General features: G+C 48.4%; 1 protein-coding gene across 3 annotated transcripts in view; it reads left to right on the plus strand.

Annotated features, from left to right (window-relative positions):
* The window catches only part of LOC108794617 (calcium-binding mitochondrial carrier protein SCaMC-3-like), a 19,195-nt gene extending 2,136 nt beyond the window's left edge, over positions 1-17,059 (plus strand). For 2 of the 3 annotated variants that reach the window (XM_018565694.1, XM_018565696.1), the window contains 8 exons: positions 732-830; positions 2,184-2,295; positions 5,397-5,555; positions 9,605-9,760; positions 11,482-11,589; positions 13,397-13,564; positions 15,072-15,225; positions 16,858-17,059. In XM_018565694.1, coding sequence (XP_018421196.1) covers positions 732-830; positions 2,184-2,295; positions 5,397-5,555; positions 9,605-9,760; positions 11,482-11,589; positions 13,397-13,564; positions 15,072-15,225; positions 16,858-17,042 — 1,141 coding nt within the window. In that variant the 3' untranslated portion in view covers positions 17,043-17,059. The remainder of the gene's footprint in view (positions 1-731; positions 831-2,183; positions 2,296-5,396; positions 5,556-9,604; positions 9,761-11,481; positions 11,590-13,396; positions 13,565-15,071; positions 15,226-16,857) is intronic. The other variant, XM_018565695.1, reaches the window with a different exon arrangement.
* The last annotated feature ends 276 nt before the right edge of the window (positions 17,060-17,335 follow it).

Genomic DNA, 17,335 nt, shown 5'->3' on the forward strand with positions numbered 1-17,335 from the left:
CCCCCCCAATATTGAGTAGGTCCCCCTTTTCCTGACCCATCCAGACATAGACTCCAGTAGACCTCTGAAGGCATGTTGTGGTATCTGGATGACCCCCCCATATTGAGTAGGTCCCCCTTTTCCTGACCAATCTAGACATGGACTCCACTAGACATCTAAAGGTATGCAGTGGTATCTGGATGACTGCCCAACAATATTGAGTATGGAGACACCTAGTTCTGGTGACCCTGCTGACCACCAGGGATTTCCTCTCACTTCCTGTTGTGGTTGTCAGATAGGAAGTAAAGGGAAATCTCCCCAGTGGGATACATGTAGCAAAGAAAAAAGCTGACGGGTTATATTTCTCCATTACTCTCCCCAAAACTAATGACAAATGTTGGCTTCAATTCGATTAGGAAGCAAAAAGCAGCACCACAAGATGTCTGCATAAACCCTTCTTGTTTCTTAAAGTGCATGTACACCCCAACAATGAACGTCTCTCCTATTTGCCCCCTTTTGGTCTGTTTAAGATCCCATTGAAAGCGTTTTGTTATATCTGTTCAATAAGTACAAAGAACGGCCATTGATCCTGCCAGAAATCCAATGGCAGCCTACATGTGTCTTTCATGGCAGGGTTCCTTGGAGGGGCGGAGTCCTCCTGCACAGAGTAGAGGGGAAGGGGATCATGCCTCAGCAGTGAGGGAAGGCCAATGGTTACATCCTTGTCATGTATCATCCGTGCGTTTCTCTTTCACCCTCTCAGGTCGCATCGACGTGTCGGAGATCCAGGAATGTTTTCAGAGCCTCGGCGTCCATATCACCCTGGACCAGGCCCACAAAATCCTGCTGAGGTGAGAGAACGAAGGCTTATTTTTACATCTGTGTCCCTTCACTTCCTGTCCGATAGCCACAACAGGAAGTGAGCGGAAATCCCTGGTTCACCCAAACCCGCTAAACACTGTGACTGCCACCCCCACCTCCCGGCCCAATCTGTGACGACAGTTGCGGTGGGGACGCCCTCTGCCCCCTTGTGACATATATGGTAGCTATAGCAGCAGCTGATTGGGTTGGGAGGTGGGGGTGGAGGTCACCGTTGCGCTAATATCGTGACATAATCATATCATGTGACATAATCATATCATGTGACTGCTGATCGCTCAGCTCACAATCTCCCTGCTGGTATTCCAACCTCCCCTCTCTTTGTTCCTCCACCTCTCATTGGAAGGACAGATCCGGGAGGGCGCAGCCGGCTGTGGCAGAGCCAGCTGTCAATCAGGCAACGGGGTGGATCCCAACAACATTGGCAGGATGTTTCCGTGCTGTCAGCATATAGCAGGCAGTAGCCCTTAATATGCTGACTTTGGGTCACAGTTAGGGATGCACCGATACAGAGTACTCACACTCGCCCAAATGCTCCGATACTTACCTCTGATACCAGAACATCGGTCAGAGGAAGATCTCCCTCTGACCGGCAGTGCCAAGGGAGCATGGAGCCAGCTTCCTTTCCAATTAGGGAGGCGGGTCATGACGTGTTGTCTGGCTTCCTGATTGGCTAGGAAGCCGGCTTAACTTGTTACTAGGCATCCTGGCTTCCTAACCAATCACAAAGCCGGGGGCACGCCATGACCCGCCTCCCGACTTCCTGATTGGTGAGGAAGCAAGGCTGCCTAGCAACAAGTGAAGCCATTTTCCTAACCAATCAGGAAGCCGGGGGGCAGGTCATGACCTTCCACCTGGCTTCCTGATTGGCTAGGAAGCTAGCTTCACTTGTTACTAGGCATCCTGGCTTCCTAACCAATCAGAAAGCTGGGTGGCACCTCAAGACCCGCTGCCCGGCTTCCCTACATAGTCAGAAGGCCAGGCTTCCCAGGCAATCATGAAGCCTGGCATCGGGTCATGCTCTGCCGCCCGTCTTTCTGATAATCGGGACACACGACACCGGTGTCGGTAGTCGGTATCGGCGAGTACTGGAGAAAAAATATCGGTACTCGATTCCAAAAAACCGGTGTCGGTGGGGTGCATCCCTAGTCACAGTAGTACATTAGTAAATTTACTCCTGGGACCCAGAAGAGAACTATAGCCAAAAAAATGTGTTCTCTTCAATAATATAAAGACTTTTATGTGTCTGCCACCTTGTGGAGCTTGCGGTCATTACACAGACCACGCCTCCATGGACCTGACGCAGTGTTCCTTTATGATTATAGCATGGACCGTGACGGAACGCTGACCATCGATTGGCTGGAATGGAGGGATCATTTCCTGTTGAGTCCGCTGCACAATATGGAAGACATGGTCACTTATTGGAAGCATTCCTCCGTGAGTATATCGGTGGGGGGTAGATGCAGCATCATGAAGGAGAACTGTGCTTCACGTAGCAGACACCCCCCCATGACCCCTTTTATGCTCAGCGCATTCACATATATGTAAAAATAGATCATAGACTCACTTTATAGTGAAGTCATTGTGTCATTTCTATGAGCGAATTGTAAGTTCTTGTTGCGGTGTTTAGGTTATTACTTTATTTATAGGCCCATAAGTGAAAATAACTCGGGGCCTTACTGGTTAAAGGGTTTGGATTATTGTCTTCTCCATGTAGAACAGGTCATTGTTCCTCAGTGGTCAGCTGTATGGTGGTTGGTGTTGGATGTTTCCTCCATGTAGAACAGGTCATTGTTCCTCAGTGGTCAGCTGTATGGTGGTTGGTGTTGGATGTTTCCTCCATGTAGAACAGGTCATTGTTCCTCAGTGGTCAGCTGTATGGTGGTTGGTGTTGGATGTTTCCTCCATGTAGAACAGGTCATTGTTCCTCAGTGGTCAGCTGTATGGTGGTTGGTGTTGGATGTTTCCTCCATGTAGAACAGGTCATTGTTCCTCAGTGGTCAGCTGTATGGTGGTTGGTGTTGGATGTTTCCTCCATGTAGAACAGGTCATTGTTCCTCAGTGGTCAGCTGTATGGTGGTTGGTGTTGGATGTTTCCTCCATGTAGAACAGGTCATTGTTCCTCAGTGGTCAGCTGTATGGTGGTTGGTGTTGGATGTTTCCTCCATGTAGAACAGGTCATTGTTCCTCAGTGGTCAGCTGTATGGTGGTTGGTGTTGGATGTTTCCTCCATGTAGAACAGGTCATTGTTCCTCAGTGGTCAGCTGTATGGTGGTTGGTGTTGGATGTTTCCTCCATGTAGAACAGGTCATTGTTCCTCAGTGGTCAGCTGTATGGTGGTTGGTGTTGGATGTTTCCTCCATGTAGAACAGGTCATTGTTCCTCAGTGGTCAGCTGTATGGTGGTTGGTGTTGGATGTTTCCTCCATGTAGAACAGGTCATTGTTCCTCAGTGGTCAGCTGTATGGTGGTTGGTGTTGGATGTTTCCTCCATGTAGAACAGGTCATTGTTCCTCAGTGGTCAGCTGTATGGTGGTTGGTGTTGGATGTTTCCTCCATGTAGAACAGGTCATTGTTCCTCAGTGGTCAGCTGTATGGTGGTTGGTGTTGGATGTTTCCTCCATGTAGAACAGGTCATTGTTCCTCAGTGGTCAGCTGTATGGTGGTTGGTGTTGGATGTTTCCTCCATGTAGAACAGGTCATTGTTCCTCAGTGGTCAGCTGTATGGTGGTTGGTGTTGGATGTTTCCTCCATGTAGAACAGGTCATTGTTCCTCAGTGGTCAGCTGTATGGTGGTTGGTGTTGGATGTTTCCTCCATGTAGAACAGGTCATTGTTCCTCAGTGGTCAGCTGTATGGTGGTTGGTGTTGGATGTTTCCTCCATGTAGAACAGGTCATTGTTCCTCAGTGGTCAGCTGTATGGTGGTTGGTGTTGGATGTTTCCTCCATGTAGAACAGGTCATTGTTCCTAAGTGGTCAGTTGTATGGTGGTTGGTGTTGGATCTTTCCTCCTTGTAGAACAGATCATTGTTCCTCTGTGTTCAGTTGTATGGTGGTTGACGTTGAGTCTTTTCCTCCATGTAGAACAGGTAATTGTTCCTCAGGGTTTAGTTATATGTTGGTTGATCTTAGGTCTTTTTTCAATGTAGAACAGGTCATTGTTCCTTGATGTGCATTTATATTACAGTTGATGTTGGATTTTAACGCCATGTAGAATTTGCAGTTTGCAGTTATATAACAGTTAACCTAGGATTTTTAACTCCATTTAGGACAGGTCATTCATTGTTCCTCGGCGTGCAGTATTATGGCAGTTAATGGTGGATCTTTCCACCGTGTAGAACAGGTCTTTGTTCCTTAGTGGTCAGTTTTATGGTGGTTGATGTTCTGTCTTTACAACCATACAAAACAGGTCATTGTTCATTAGCGTGCCATTATATGGTGGTTGATGCTGGATATTTCCACAGTGTAATATATGTCATTGTTGCTCTTGTGCAGTTATATGGTGGTTGATGTTCTGTTTTTTGCCACCTTGTAGAACAGGTGCAGTTACATGATGGTTATTTTTGAAACCTTTCCTCCGTGTAGAACTGCATTGTTCCTCAGCATGGTGGTTGATGTTGGATATTTCCTTTGTAGAAGAGGTCATTCTTCTAGGCCATCATTCGTAGGTATGCAGTTGTATGGTGGTTGGTGTTGGATCTTTCCTCCATGTAGGATAGGCCATTGTCCCTCAGTGTTCAGTTGTATGGTGGTTGGTGTTCGGTCTTTCCTCCATGTAGGACATATAATTGTTCCTCAGTGTTCAGTTGTATGGTGGTTGGTGTTGGGTCTTTCCTCCATGTAGGACATATAATTGTTCCTCAGTGTTCAGTTGTATGGTGGTTGGTGTTGGGTCTTTCCTCCATGTAGGACATATAATTGTTCCTCAGTGTTCAGTTGTATGGTGGTTGGTGTTGGGTCTTTCCTCCATGTAGAACAGGTCATTGTTCCTCAGTGTTCAGTTGTATGGTGATTGGTGTTGGGTTTTTCCTTCATGTAGGACATATCATTGTTCCTCAGTGTTCAGTTGTATGGTGATTGGTGTTGGGTATTTCCTTCATGTAGAACAGGCAATTTTTCCTCAGTGGTCAGTTGTATGGTGATTGGTGTGGGGTCTTTCCTTCATGTAGAACAGGCAATTTTTCCTCAGTGTTCAGTTGTATGGTGGTTGGTGTTCGGTCTTTCCTCCATGTAGGACATATCATTGTTCCTCAGTGTTCAGTTGTATGGTGGTTGGTGTTGGGTCTTTCCTCCATGTAGAACAGGCCATTTTTCCTCAGTTCGTAGTTGCATAGTGGTTGATGTTGGATCTTTTTTCCATGTAGGACAGGTCATTGTTCCTTGGTGTGTTATTATATGACAGATGATATTGGATCTTTTTTTGAGGTCAGTGATCCTCAGGGAGAAGTTATGGTAGATGTTGGACCTTTCTGTAAGTAGAGCCAATCATTGTTTATTTTTCTGCAGTAATATGACAATGTATGTCTTATCTTTCCTCAGATGTTGGATATAGGTGAGTCACTGGCAGTTCCGGATGAGTTCTCTCAGAAGGAGATCCGCTCTGGTATGTGGTGGAAGCAGCTGCTGGCGGGAGCTGTAGCGGGAGCCGTGTCAAGGACAGGAACTGCTCCCCTGGACAGGTTAAAAGTCCTAATGCAGGTGAGCATGACATTCTTCAGCAGTCAACCCGCAGCTCTGGGCGTCTGCATCTGTTGGATGATTATTCTTTATAGAAAACTGATTCCTGGAGGCTGCCATTGCTGACCTCTTCTTTTGAAAATGTTACTTGCTTGGCTGTCATGCTGCTCACATGATACTGATATGTTGTATTCACTGACCTGGCAGTAGCATGCATTTCAGATCTTGCTCTGCCTTACTTTGCTGCGTACTTGTTTGACTCATGAAGTATTTAAAGGAGAACTATGAGGGGAGGGATTTTCCCTCATCCTCATAATCTGAGCCGACCTGTGACAATGAAACTGTCACATGTCGGCTCAGTAGATTGGGAAGTGAGCGAACACATACCGGCGCTCGCTCACTTCTCGATCCTGTGCTGACAGAGAGCCGTGACAAGGGGGGGACTGGATTCCCCCATCCCCTGTCCAATCCTCCATCGCTGACTGGCGGAACGGACGGGGGAGGGGGCGGGTACAGCTGGCTCTGCCTCTAGATAGGCAGAGCCAGCTGTCACTCACGCAGCTGGGCGGATCCAGACATAATTGTCGGGATCCGTTCCGGCTGCGACGTCTCAGTATACCACGAGCTACAGCTCGCGGTATACTGAGCTTAGGGTGACGGGAGGACGCTAGTTTGTGTCCTCCCATTACCCTTAGGAGAACTATGGGGAAAAGCCCTGACCCCATAGTTCTCCTTTAAATCAGGGAGTCACAATCACAGTCAGGCTTTCAACATTTTCAGAAGTAAGTCATTAAATGGCAGCCCCCATTTTTTCTTTGCACAAGTTTCCTAAAACAATGCACGCTATTATTGGCCAAGCCCGTGTCTTTATGCCGACATTATTGGTGTCTAACCTTTACTGGGTAGGCAATAGTGGTCGAGTATAGATTCCAATCCTGCCAATCGAATTGCTAGACATAAGCTGTTCTCTACAGTCACAGTCTGCCGATCAAGCTGATGTTGGTTGAATTGTGTGATATGCGTTTTATTTCATTGGAACAGGAAAAGGAACTCTACCTAAAACGTATTTTTTATTCTTGGATAGAAAAGGGGAAGGATGAGGTCCCTCTACAGGTCTTAAATGTTGTCCTCTTTTGTGAGAGGGAGATTGTCCTTTGCCTCTGATCTTGCTGGTATAATCAGGGATCTTCAATCAGCTGACCATCCTGGTTTTCCACTCTGGAGCATATTCTCCATGTATGCCTTGGCAGGATCCCCTACAATGCTGACATCACCACCTCTGATCCCATAGTGGATTCCCCATAGAAGAATGCATTGAAAACAGAGGAACCAGGGAGATCAACTGATACCAGAAGCTCTTGATGTCACATGGGGTAGAAAGTGGTCTCCATATTCTCCATGTATTCCTTGGAATCCAGTACAATGCTGACATCACCACCCCTGTTCCCATAGTGGATTCTCCATAGAAGGATGTCCCGAGGGGTAGAAAGTGGTCTCCATATTCTCCATGTATTCCTTGGAATCCAGTACAATGCTGACATCACCACCTCTGTTCCCATAGTGGATTCCCCATAGAAGGATGTCCCGAGGGGTAGAAGGTGATCTCCATACTGGTGTCAGTGGATGAAACTCCGCCTTATGCCAACCAAAACAAAATAAATATTCAGGGAGAGTTGTAATTCAACAAGCTGATTGTGTCCTGTGAGGTTGGGCTCTACCTATTGTAGTGCATCATGATAACTAAACAGTCCACACCACTCTCTTATATTTTTGGTGTTCTGGGACCCTTTGCAGTTTGTCGCTTGTGGTCTCTATTGGACGCACATGCGACAGGGTGACAACGCAGGAGAGCAGTTAGGAGATGGGTACCAAGCATTGCATCCCATGACAGGAAGGATCACCAGGTATTATTTTAATGAAAAGGGCTGTGTCACGTACCTTAGAGGAGTCTGAGATGTCGGGGGCGGCCTCTCTCACTTCTCTGGTCCTGGGGCACCTGGATGGGTACAGGAGCGCCGGGGGCACAGAGGGGCAGGAGTGCCAGTAGTAGCTGAATCCGATGAGCGGGAGTAGCAGAGATGGTAGCAGGTCCAGCGGGCAAGGATAGCAGAATAGTCAGGACAGGCCAAGGTCGTCAAGGTACAGGCTACGCAGTACAGAGGCAGGAGGATGGTCTGGAGCAAGCCGAGGGTCTAATCACTGGAGAGAAGCAGAAGGGTCAAAGCCAAGCCGGGTCAAGATAACAGAAACATTTTCAGGAACACAGGGAAGCTGACGATCTGACAGCAAAGGAGGTTTGGTAGTAACAGCCTTATATAGCCCAGAGGGCGCCAAAAACTCAAACAACACGTCAGCGCGCCCGCACGTTTACGCAGAGACGCTGCACGTGATACAACTCTATTAGCTGCACCAGGCACACGCGCAAACGGCGGTGAAAGAATCCCGGCTCTGGCTCCGGCTTCCTGACAAGCTGATTTAGAAAGTTTGAAAATAACCTTTGAAATGACAGTCACGTTTTAAAGATTACATGAGATTTTAATGACTGCGTTATAAGCTCTACTTTCATTTCCAGGATCTTATATGCGTTGAGCTTGTAACCGCTCCCTATTACTTTCCTATAAATACAGGTATTTATATAGCGCAGTCACTTTACAAACTGCACATTCACATCAGTCCCTGCCCTCAAGGAGCTTACAATATACACTCATTGGCCAATTTATTAGGTACGCCTGTTCAAACGCTTGGTAACACAAATATCTAATCAGCCAATCACATGGCAGCAACTCAATGCATTTATGCATCTAGACGTGGTGAAGACGACTTGCTGAAGTTCAAGCCGAGCATCAGAATGGGGAAGAAAAGGGGATTTAAGTGACTTTGAACGTGACATGGTTGTTGGTGCCAGACGGTCTGGTCTGAGTATTTCAGTAACAGTGATCTGCAGGGATTTTCACGCACAACCATCTCTCGGGTTTACAGAGAATGGTCCGAAAAAGAGAAACTATCCAGTGAGCGGCAGTTGTGTAGACGGAAATGCCTTGTTGATGTCGGAGGTCAGAGGAGAATGGGCAGACTGGTTCAAACTAATAGAAAGGCGACAGTAACTCAAATAACCTCTCGTTACATCCGAGGTCTGCAGAATACCATCTCTGAACGCACAACACGTCCAACCTTGAAGCAGATGGGCTACAGCAGCAGAAGACCACACCGGGTGCCACTCCTGTCAGCTAAGAACAGGAAACAGAGGCTGCAATTCGCACCGGCTCACCAAAATTGGACAATAGAAGATTGGAAAAACGTTGCCTGGTCTGATGGATTTCAGCTGCCACATTCGGATGGTCGGGTCAGAATTTGGTGTAAACAACATGAAAGCGTGGATCCATCCTGCCTTGTATCAACAGCTCAGGCTGGTGGTGGTGGTGGTGTAATGGTGTGGGGGATATTTTCTTGGCACACCTTGGGCCTGTGATGCTATCCGGTCAATATGGACCAGAATCTCTGAGGAATGTTTCCATCACCTTGTTGAATCTCTGCCACGAAGAATTGAGGCAGTTCTGAAGGCAAAAGGGGGTCCAACCTTATAAAGTGGCCGGTGAGTGTAAGGTCCCTGTCTCTTATACATACTAGGGCCAGCTTAGGCAGGAGCTAAATTACCTACCAGCATAACTTTAGAGTGTGGGAGGAAACCCAAACAAACACTTTGACAACATGCAGATAGTGACCTGGCTGGGATTCGAACCGGGGAAGCCAGTGCTGCAAACCACTGTGCTGCCCCTTCATTTGTATTGGGTTCCTCCAGGTGATTTGGTTTCTTCCCACAGGCCAAAAGCATACCGGTAGTTTGAGTGACATATGGCCAGGCTGCTCCTTTTGTTAATGTACCTGTAAATTATAAGCTGCTGCGGGGCAGGGACTGGTGTGAACGGAGGTGCGTGCTCTGTGACGTGCTGTACCTTAGCACTGTATCTGTACAGGAAATAATATGTAATGGTTACACGTAGTATAACAGTGATGAACTCTTCATAACTTGTGTCACTGCTACATGTTCATCTTTCTCGTGATCTTTACAGGTACACGGAAAACAATCTCAGGGGGGGCTCTCCATGTTGAAGGGAGTGAAAGCCATGATTGAAGAGGGAGGATTGCGCTCACTGTGGCGGGGGAACGGTATCAATGTACTGAAAATAGCTCCAGAGTCTGCTATCAAATTCATGGCGTATGAACAAGTAAGATGTCTTCCTGTCACATCCTTTTCGCGCTGAGGAAGGGACCCTGGGTGGCCCCAAAACGTTGGCATTTGTTATTGTGACAATCTGTCCAATTAAATGGACATATTGAAAGATATTGCTGAGTGCTGGCGATCCTTGTCTTCTATCTTGTATCTGCACGGCGCCATCCGTGGTCATCACTGCGAGCACCACTGTTGCATAGGCTGGGAATGCTGTGAGGTGTGCGGAGGGTTCTTCTATCTACCTACACTTGACTAGGAAGCATTTACCCTCCCCCTGTTCACCACCTTGGCTTCTTCTCACTCCCTGGGCTTCTCTTGTGCTGCTCCCCCTTCCTCAAGCTCTCAGAGACTCTCCAGGACATCAAGCCCACTCTGACATGAGTACAGTGCTGCAGTCGATGAAGGCTCACTTGATTTGTTAAAGATAGAGCTGTCCTTCAAAGTACTTTTAGTGAAGTTGCTCCTCCAGATATGCAGCTTCCTGCCACCCTATATTTGCCTATTCCTATTGGCCAGTGAGGCTGCCCATCATAATCATGGGCCATTCGAAGTCTGTAGGGGCAGATCTTAGCAGCAAGCTCTGGTAATACATGGCTGCGTCGAAGGTTTGTGTGTCGGAACGGATTGGCATTTGCCCATGACAGGAAGGTTTGGGCAGGCACTGCAGGTTGTGGAACCCTAGGTGCCGCCACTTCAAGGGTTAAGTTAAAGTGTACCTGTCATTAGGGAAATATATGGGCTGCCATGGCTGGCCTCCTTATGAAGGTAGGTATTGTGCCTATCGCTGGCTGTCAGCAATTGGCTCAGTAACTTTGACTCCGAGAGCATTGAAACCTGGAGCACCAGCATGACAGCCAGGAAACTGGTATTTCAGATGGAAAGGTCTGCAATGACAGCCACCATACTTCTCTCATGACAGATCTACTTTAAAGAGACAATGCTACCTTGCCCATTCAAGGCAACTGCAAATACCACCCCTTCCAGCGTACTGATAATCACCTTGTCAATCCTTCCCTGCTGTTCCTGCCGGCCGACTGACGTCAGACGCTAGAGGCAGCAGTGACATCCCTCCCTCTGTCATGTGGCAGTGCTCAGGCCTAGCAATAGACCGCCAGACCCAAGGGCTTTCACAGACCCAAGGACTTTCACAGACCCAAGGACTTTCACAGACCCAAGAACTTTCACAGACCCAAGGGCTTTCACAGACCCAAGGGCTTTCACAGACCCAAGGGCTTTCACAGACCCAAGGGCTTTCACAGACCCAAGGGCTTTCACAGACCCAAGAACTTTCACAGACCCAAGAACTTTCACAGACCCAAGGACTTTCACAGACCCAAGGGCTTTCACAGACCCAAAGACTTTCACAGACCCAAGGGCTTTCACTGACCCAAAGACTTTCACAGACCCAAGGGCTTTCACAGACCCAAGGACTTTCACATGTAAGGAGGTCACATGCTCCACCAGATATTGTCCCCAACTGTGACAGAAGCAGGAGTGGCAGGTAGGGGGCCCCATTACAAGGACGCTATCATTGGGCCCTGTATGAGCCTGGTGACACTGTCTCTTTAAGGCTATAGGTCAGGGACATGCTTTTTTAGACTTGTTTCCGGCACTGAAAGTCTAAAAGAATGTAAAATATGTTGTGATGAGGGTGATTGCTTTATAAAACGTAGCCGCAGGAGAAGAAACGCTAACAAGCTTGGTTTTCCTGTCTAGATAAAGAAGGTCATCCGTGGTCAGCACGAAACGCTGCGGGTCCAAGAGAGGTTCATTGCGGGGTCGTTGGCCGGAGCCATCGCACAGACCGTCATATATCCAATGGAGGTGAGGACCCGGAGGGATGATATGGAGCCGTTAGAGGGGAATCTCTAGTCTGTGCTCTCTGAGTTCTTACATAGAACTCCAATCTTGTTGTGACCGCCATGTGTGTATTTACTCCCCGGCCATTGTTTTTTTCACATAGAGATTTGTAGTTGCCAGACATCTCCAGTTCGCAGCCTTGCAGACTATCAAGGTTATTCACACAAGGGTGAAGAGTTTGGAGAAGGCCGGAGAAGATAACAATCCAGGACAGCGGTTCTCAACCTGTGGGTCGCGACCCTGTCAGGGGTCGAATGGCGATTTGCCAGAGGTCGCCTATTATATCGCAGAATAACACCAACCACAGAGGACTACAAATCCCAGCAATAGAACATTATAGTATAATGGACTATTTCTGCGATTTGTTGTATCCGTCTGGGATTCGTTGTCTCCTTTAAGCAGTGGTTCTCAACCTGTGGGGTCGCTGTGTGATTTCTGCTGTGCTAGGTGAGAGTCCTCCTCAGCCCTCTCCTAGCGCAGCAGTGTCAGTTCTCCCGCCACGCCGCCAGATGTCGCTGCAGCAGCCGCGTCATCCCTAAATGTTACCGTTGGTGGTCACAACAACTTGGCAAATGTTACCAAGGGGTCCCGGCCCTAGGAAGGTTGAGAACCACTGATCTAGGACAACATCGCTGACCTGGAAAGTGAGATGAGTTGGAGAATGTTTCCAGTTCAGCGATGTTGTCCTAGATTGTTCACTTCTCCGGCCTCCTCCAAACTCCTCACCCTTGTGTGAATAACCTTTCATAGTGTTTTTGGATCAATTTGTTTTTTATTGTACGGGATTTTAAAGTGATCGGTAGCACGGGACTCCCAGAACTGCCCGGCAAACATCTAAATGCAGAGACTAGATACATATAAAGGAGCCATTTTATCTGCCAAATAATCTGCATCGCAGTCCTCACCACACCACTGGATGCCGCTTTCTTTGTTACAGCTAAAGTAGATCGGCAGGAATTGTATTTTTAATGTTTAGATTCCTCCTCCCCCTTATAAAAAAATATATTGACATTCTCTACTTTTGTGTCATTCTGCCCACTTCCTGTAAGCCCAGCCATTCATTAACACGTCCCCTAGATCAGAAGCAAACTCCAGCACTCCAGCTGTGGTGAGACTACAAATCCCATGATCCATCTGTCTCTGGGAGTCATGTCGGTGACTGTGAGGATCTTGCAATGCTTCATGGGATTTGTAGTTTCACAACAGCTGGAGGGCTGGATTTTGCCCACCCCTGCCCTAGGGGGTGCGTCATAATGCAGGCTGGGCTGACGGTGATCACCACAGAGGTAAACGCATTGGTGACGTCATTGGACTGCCTATAAGACTGCTGGAAAAAGGTATGAATTTGGTTTGGGGGTTGTCCGTGAGTAGTAATATCTGGGAAGGGGGGGGTGTCACTTATGTTATTTCTGGAGTTCGGCTTTTTAGGAGAGCACAGCAGCAGGAATCTCCTATCAGATGTTAGGTCTGTGATGGAGCTGTATGGAGAGGAGAGGAGGACTCACTGCTCTGATTCATTCACTTGTGTGTGTAAATTTCAGCTTGAGCTATTGGGCTCTGTAAAAAGACTTTTTCAAAGCAGAATACAGGAGGTGAGGAGGGACATAAAAGTACGACAGCACAAAGAACAGTGAGCGAGTTGTAGGTATTACAACCAATTAGAACACCGCAGTCAGTTGCTATGGTTTGAGGCACTTGGCTTACTCTCCCATAATGCATTGCTTCAGCAACCATTGCAGTAATTAGTCTTTGTCCTTTGTACATCTCCCAGGTATTGAAGACTCGGTTGGCTCTCCGGCACACTGGTCAGTTCTCTGGGATGTCAGACTGCGCTCGGCATATCCTGCGCACCGAGGGGGTGAGAGCGTTCTCTAAGGGCTACCTTCCGAACCTGCTGGGTATCGTGCCGTACGCAGGCATTGACTTGGCAGTGTACGAGGTACGTTTAATGCTGAACACATATCATGACTTCCCTTGTGTCCCCCCCGCCCCCCACTGGTTAACATGCAAGTCAAATTGTATTTCTTAATTGAAAATTGAATCATTTATTACAGGCATTTATATAGCACTGCCCCAAGGAGCTTACAATCTAACAATCCTATATACTAGGGATGCACCGATACTGGTATTTCGATATCGAGTATGAGTACCGATATTTTGTTTTCGGTACTCACCGATACCGGAAGTCCCATTCAGGAAGCGTGTAAAGATTCGCCACCCGGCTTGCCGATTAGCAGGGAAGCCGTCCCCATGCTTCTCATAACTAGGTGACGAGAAAGCATGGAGCCGGCTTTCTGACAAATCAGGAAGCCAGGCACTGTGTAATGACGCGGCTCCCGGCTTACTGATTGGCCGGGAAGCCGGCTCCATGCTCCCTCGTCATGAGGTGACATGGGAGCATGAAGCCGGCTTCCTGACCAATCAGAAAGCTGGGTGCCGTGTAATGATTACACGGTTCCTGGCTTCCTGATTGGCCAGCTTCCGACCAATCAGAAAGCCGGGCAGCGCACCATTGCACGCTGCCCGGCTTCCTGATTGGCCGGGAAGCCGACTCCCAGCATCGATCCGGGCCAAACAGCCGGCTCCTTGCTGATTGGCCGGGAAGACGGTTTCCTGGCCGAACAGCCGGCTCAATGGGTATTGGCTGGGAAGCTGGCTTTCCAGCCAGTCAGCATCGAGTCGGCCTCCCAGCCAATCAGGAAGCCGGGTGGCAAGTAAATGACCCACCTTGCAGCTTCTTGATTGGCAGAAAGCCAGCTCGATGCTGATTGACTGGAAAGCCAGCTTTCCAGCCAATCAGCATTGAGCCGTCTGTTCGAGTAGCTCGATGCTGGCTGGCCGGGAAACTGGCTACCTGGCCAATCAGGAAGGAGCCCGCTGTTCTGTCCGGCTCGATGCTGGGAGCCGGCTTCCCGGCCAATCAGGAGGCGGGTCCTTACTCGCCGCCCAGCTACCTGATCGCACGGGAAGCCGGCTCCATGTTACTTTACAGCACTGCCGGTCAGAGGAAATCTTCGTCTGACCAGAAGTTCCGGTATCAGGGAAGGTATCGGAGCATTCCTATACAATAGCCCAGCAGGGGGGTTCAATTATTATATTTTCTTGTTAGGTCAGCGGGGCTGAATGAGAATATTCGTGGAGTACATGGACGGCTTCAGAGAGAAAGTCAAAGACTGTTAGTCCTTGGACACTGGATCGGTAGGGGGGGTTGTACAGAAAAGGTGTTGATGATAATACATGGACCTGCAGGCACCTTATAATGCCTATGATAATTATAGTTGGGGAGATGCGAGATAATTATAGTGAGGGGGGGGGGGGGGGGGGGGGAAAAGGGGGGGGGGGAGATGTGACAAGTTCACAGGTGACTGACTATTGGCCTCATTTTTTTATTGGCCTCATTTTTTTAATTTCCTTTGTAATAACATCCGATTCTTTCCCCATCACAGACTCTGAAGAACACGTGGTTACAGAGGTACCAAGCTGGCAGCAGCCCCAATCCAGGAATTCTGGTCCTGTTGGCTTGTGGGACCGTATCCAGCACATGTGGGCAGATTGCCAGCTACCCGTTAGCCCTGGTCAGGACACGCATGCAGGCACAAGGTGGGAATGTGAGGGACTTGCTCTTTATCTAGGAACGTTATAGTAGTAGAGTATTGTACTGTGTTAGCCAGTTGATGCCAAATGTTTGGAGTTTAACAGGGTTAGTCACATAAGGGTGAAGAGTTTGGAGAAGGCCGGAGAAGGGAACAATCGAGGACAACATCGCTGACCTGGAAAGTGAGCTGAATTGGAGAATGTTTCTACCTAGAGTCACACTATATAGCGCCAGAGAGTCTGGGGGGTTAGGGGTCCCAAATATATATAATTATTATCGGGCCGCACGGATAGCTCAGCTATCTGCTATTTATGTAGCGGAGGAACCACCAGATTGGGCTCTCATGGAATCCAAGGCAGCTAGAGATCTGCCTCTAGACTTATTGAAATGGTTACCTTCAAGATTACGCCCTTCCATTATGGCCCCGACTCTTTCTAACTCTTTAACCCTTTGGGACCGTGTGAAAACATTCAAAAATATCAGCTCGTCCCACACCCCGCTGGCCCCTTTATATCAGAATCCAGCATTTTTGCCTGGAATACACTTGAAAAGACCATCGGTCGAGTGATTGCTAACCTCAAGATAACAAGATGGGACGTAGGTATATCTTCAGGGGGTAAAATAGGAATAGTTCCGCTAAGGCCGAAGTTTAGAGCGGGAAGCTGGGCAGGGGGCCAGCTTGAGCCGAAATAAAAAACGGTAGGCTTGTGTCGACAATTGAGACCAGATACTAGAGATGGAAAAATAAGGAATCCCGAAGACTGTCTTTTTGTTTTATGTTGTTCTGTTACATTGTAGTATGTAGATGGACATTGTATATGCCTCAATGAAAATAATAATAAAAACTTTTGAACTAAAACATTGCTAGGGGCTTGTTTCCACCAGTCCGTGCGTCTACCGCCATGTCCCGTGCCCGGAACGCAAGGGATCGCATATATAAATTCTCCTTGCGTTCTGGGGCGGGAAGGGGCGTGGCAGTGCCATTCAAGACACTGGCACTGCAGACACACCCCCCGCCTGCAGTACCATGGGCCGCACAGGACCGCGTGGTAATAAAATGCCCTGCGTTCCAGTGCGGTGGCATCGCAAAAAATAGGGCATGCAGTAAATTGACTTGAACGGCACTGCCATGTACCCTCCCCCCCCCAGAACGCAAGGAGACTTTATATATGCAATCCCTTGCGTTCCGGCCACGGGACATTGCAGTTGACGCGCGGCCTGGGGGAAACAAGCCCTGAAGACGCCTTTGTTGTTATTTTGAAGATTTGGGTAAAGTTCCTCTTTTAACACGCCATCAGCTGACGAGAATGAGCCGAGTGCACATACACTATATTGCCAATTTTATATTTACACGCACATGAACTTTAATGGCCCCCCAGTCTTAGTCTGTAGGGTTCAGTATTGGGTTGGCTCCGCCCTTTGCCGCTATAACAGCTTCAACTCTTCTAGGAAGGCGTCCACAAGGTTTAGGAATAGGCAATATAGTGTATATAAGAAGACGGGGATGTCGCCTTTCATATAACACTGGAAATCATTTCCTGCCGGTCTCTTCCCCTCGTCACATGTTGTATGTTGCAGGAGCTTGCGCCATAAGAGTTGCCGTGTTCATTCTTACATATAATGCTTCTTTCTTCCAGCCACAATCCAGGACGCCCCGCAGCTGTCCATGGTAGCTCTGTTCCGTTACATCGTGGCTCGGGAAGGGTTCCTGGGCCTGTACCGAGGAATCGCTCCGAACTTCATGAAAGTGATACCCGCTGTCAGCATTAGCTACGTGGTGTATGAGAACATGAAACGCCTGCTGGGGGTGACTAGCCGATGAAGAGAGTGTCGCTCATCAGCCCCCTCTGCGGTATCCAGGCACACGGAATCCAGGCACACGGAAGAGACTCTCAGAAACCACAAAGCGATGTCCAGAAATGTCCGCTATCAGCGGCGATGGGCCACATCCAAATATCTAACACCCCCCATCACCCGCCACGCTCTCGTTCACATGTACCCGAAGACACGGCACCTTCAGAATGTACACATCCGGTTACCCCCCTGGGCTCGGGTTCAGTATCAATATTCAAGGTTCTCCCCCTGTTTTTATAATACTGACATCATACAGTGATG

This window comes from Nanorana parkeri, unplaced genomic scaffold (genome assembly GCF_000935625.1).
Source record: "Nanorana parkeri isolate BGI_ZX_2015 unplaced genomic scaffold, ASM93562v1 scaffold874, whole genome shotgun sequence".
In the NCBI taxonomy this organism is placed as follows: domain Eukaryota; kingdom Metazoa; phylum Chordata; class Amphibia; order Anura; family Dicroglossidae; genus Nanorana; species Nanorana parkeri.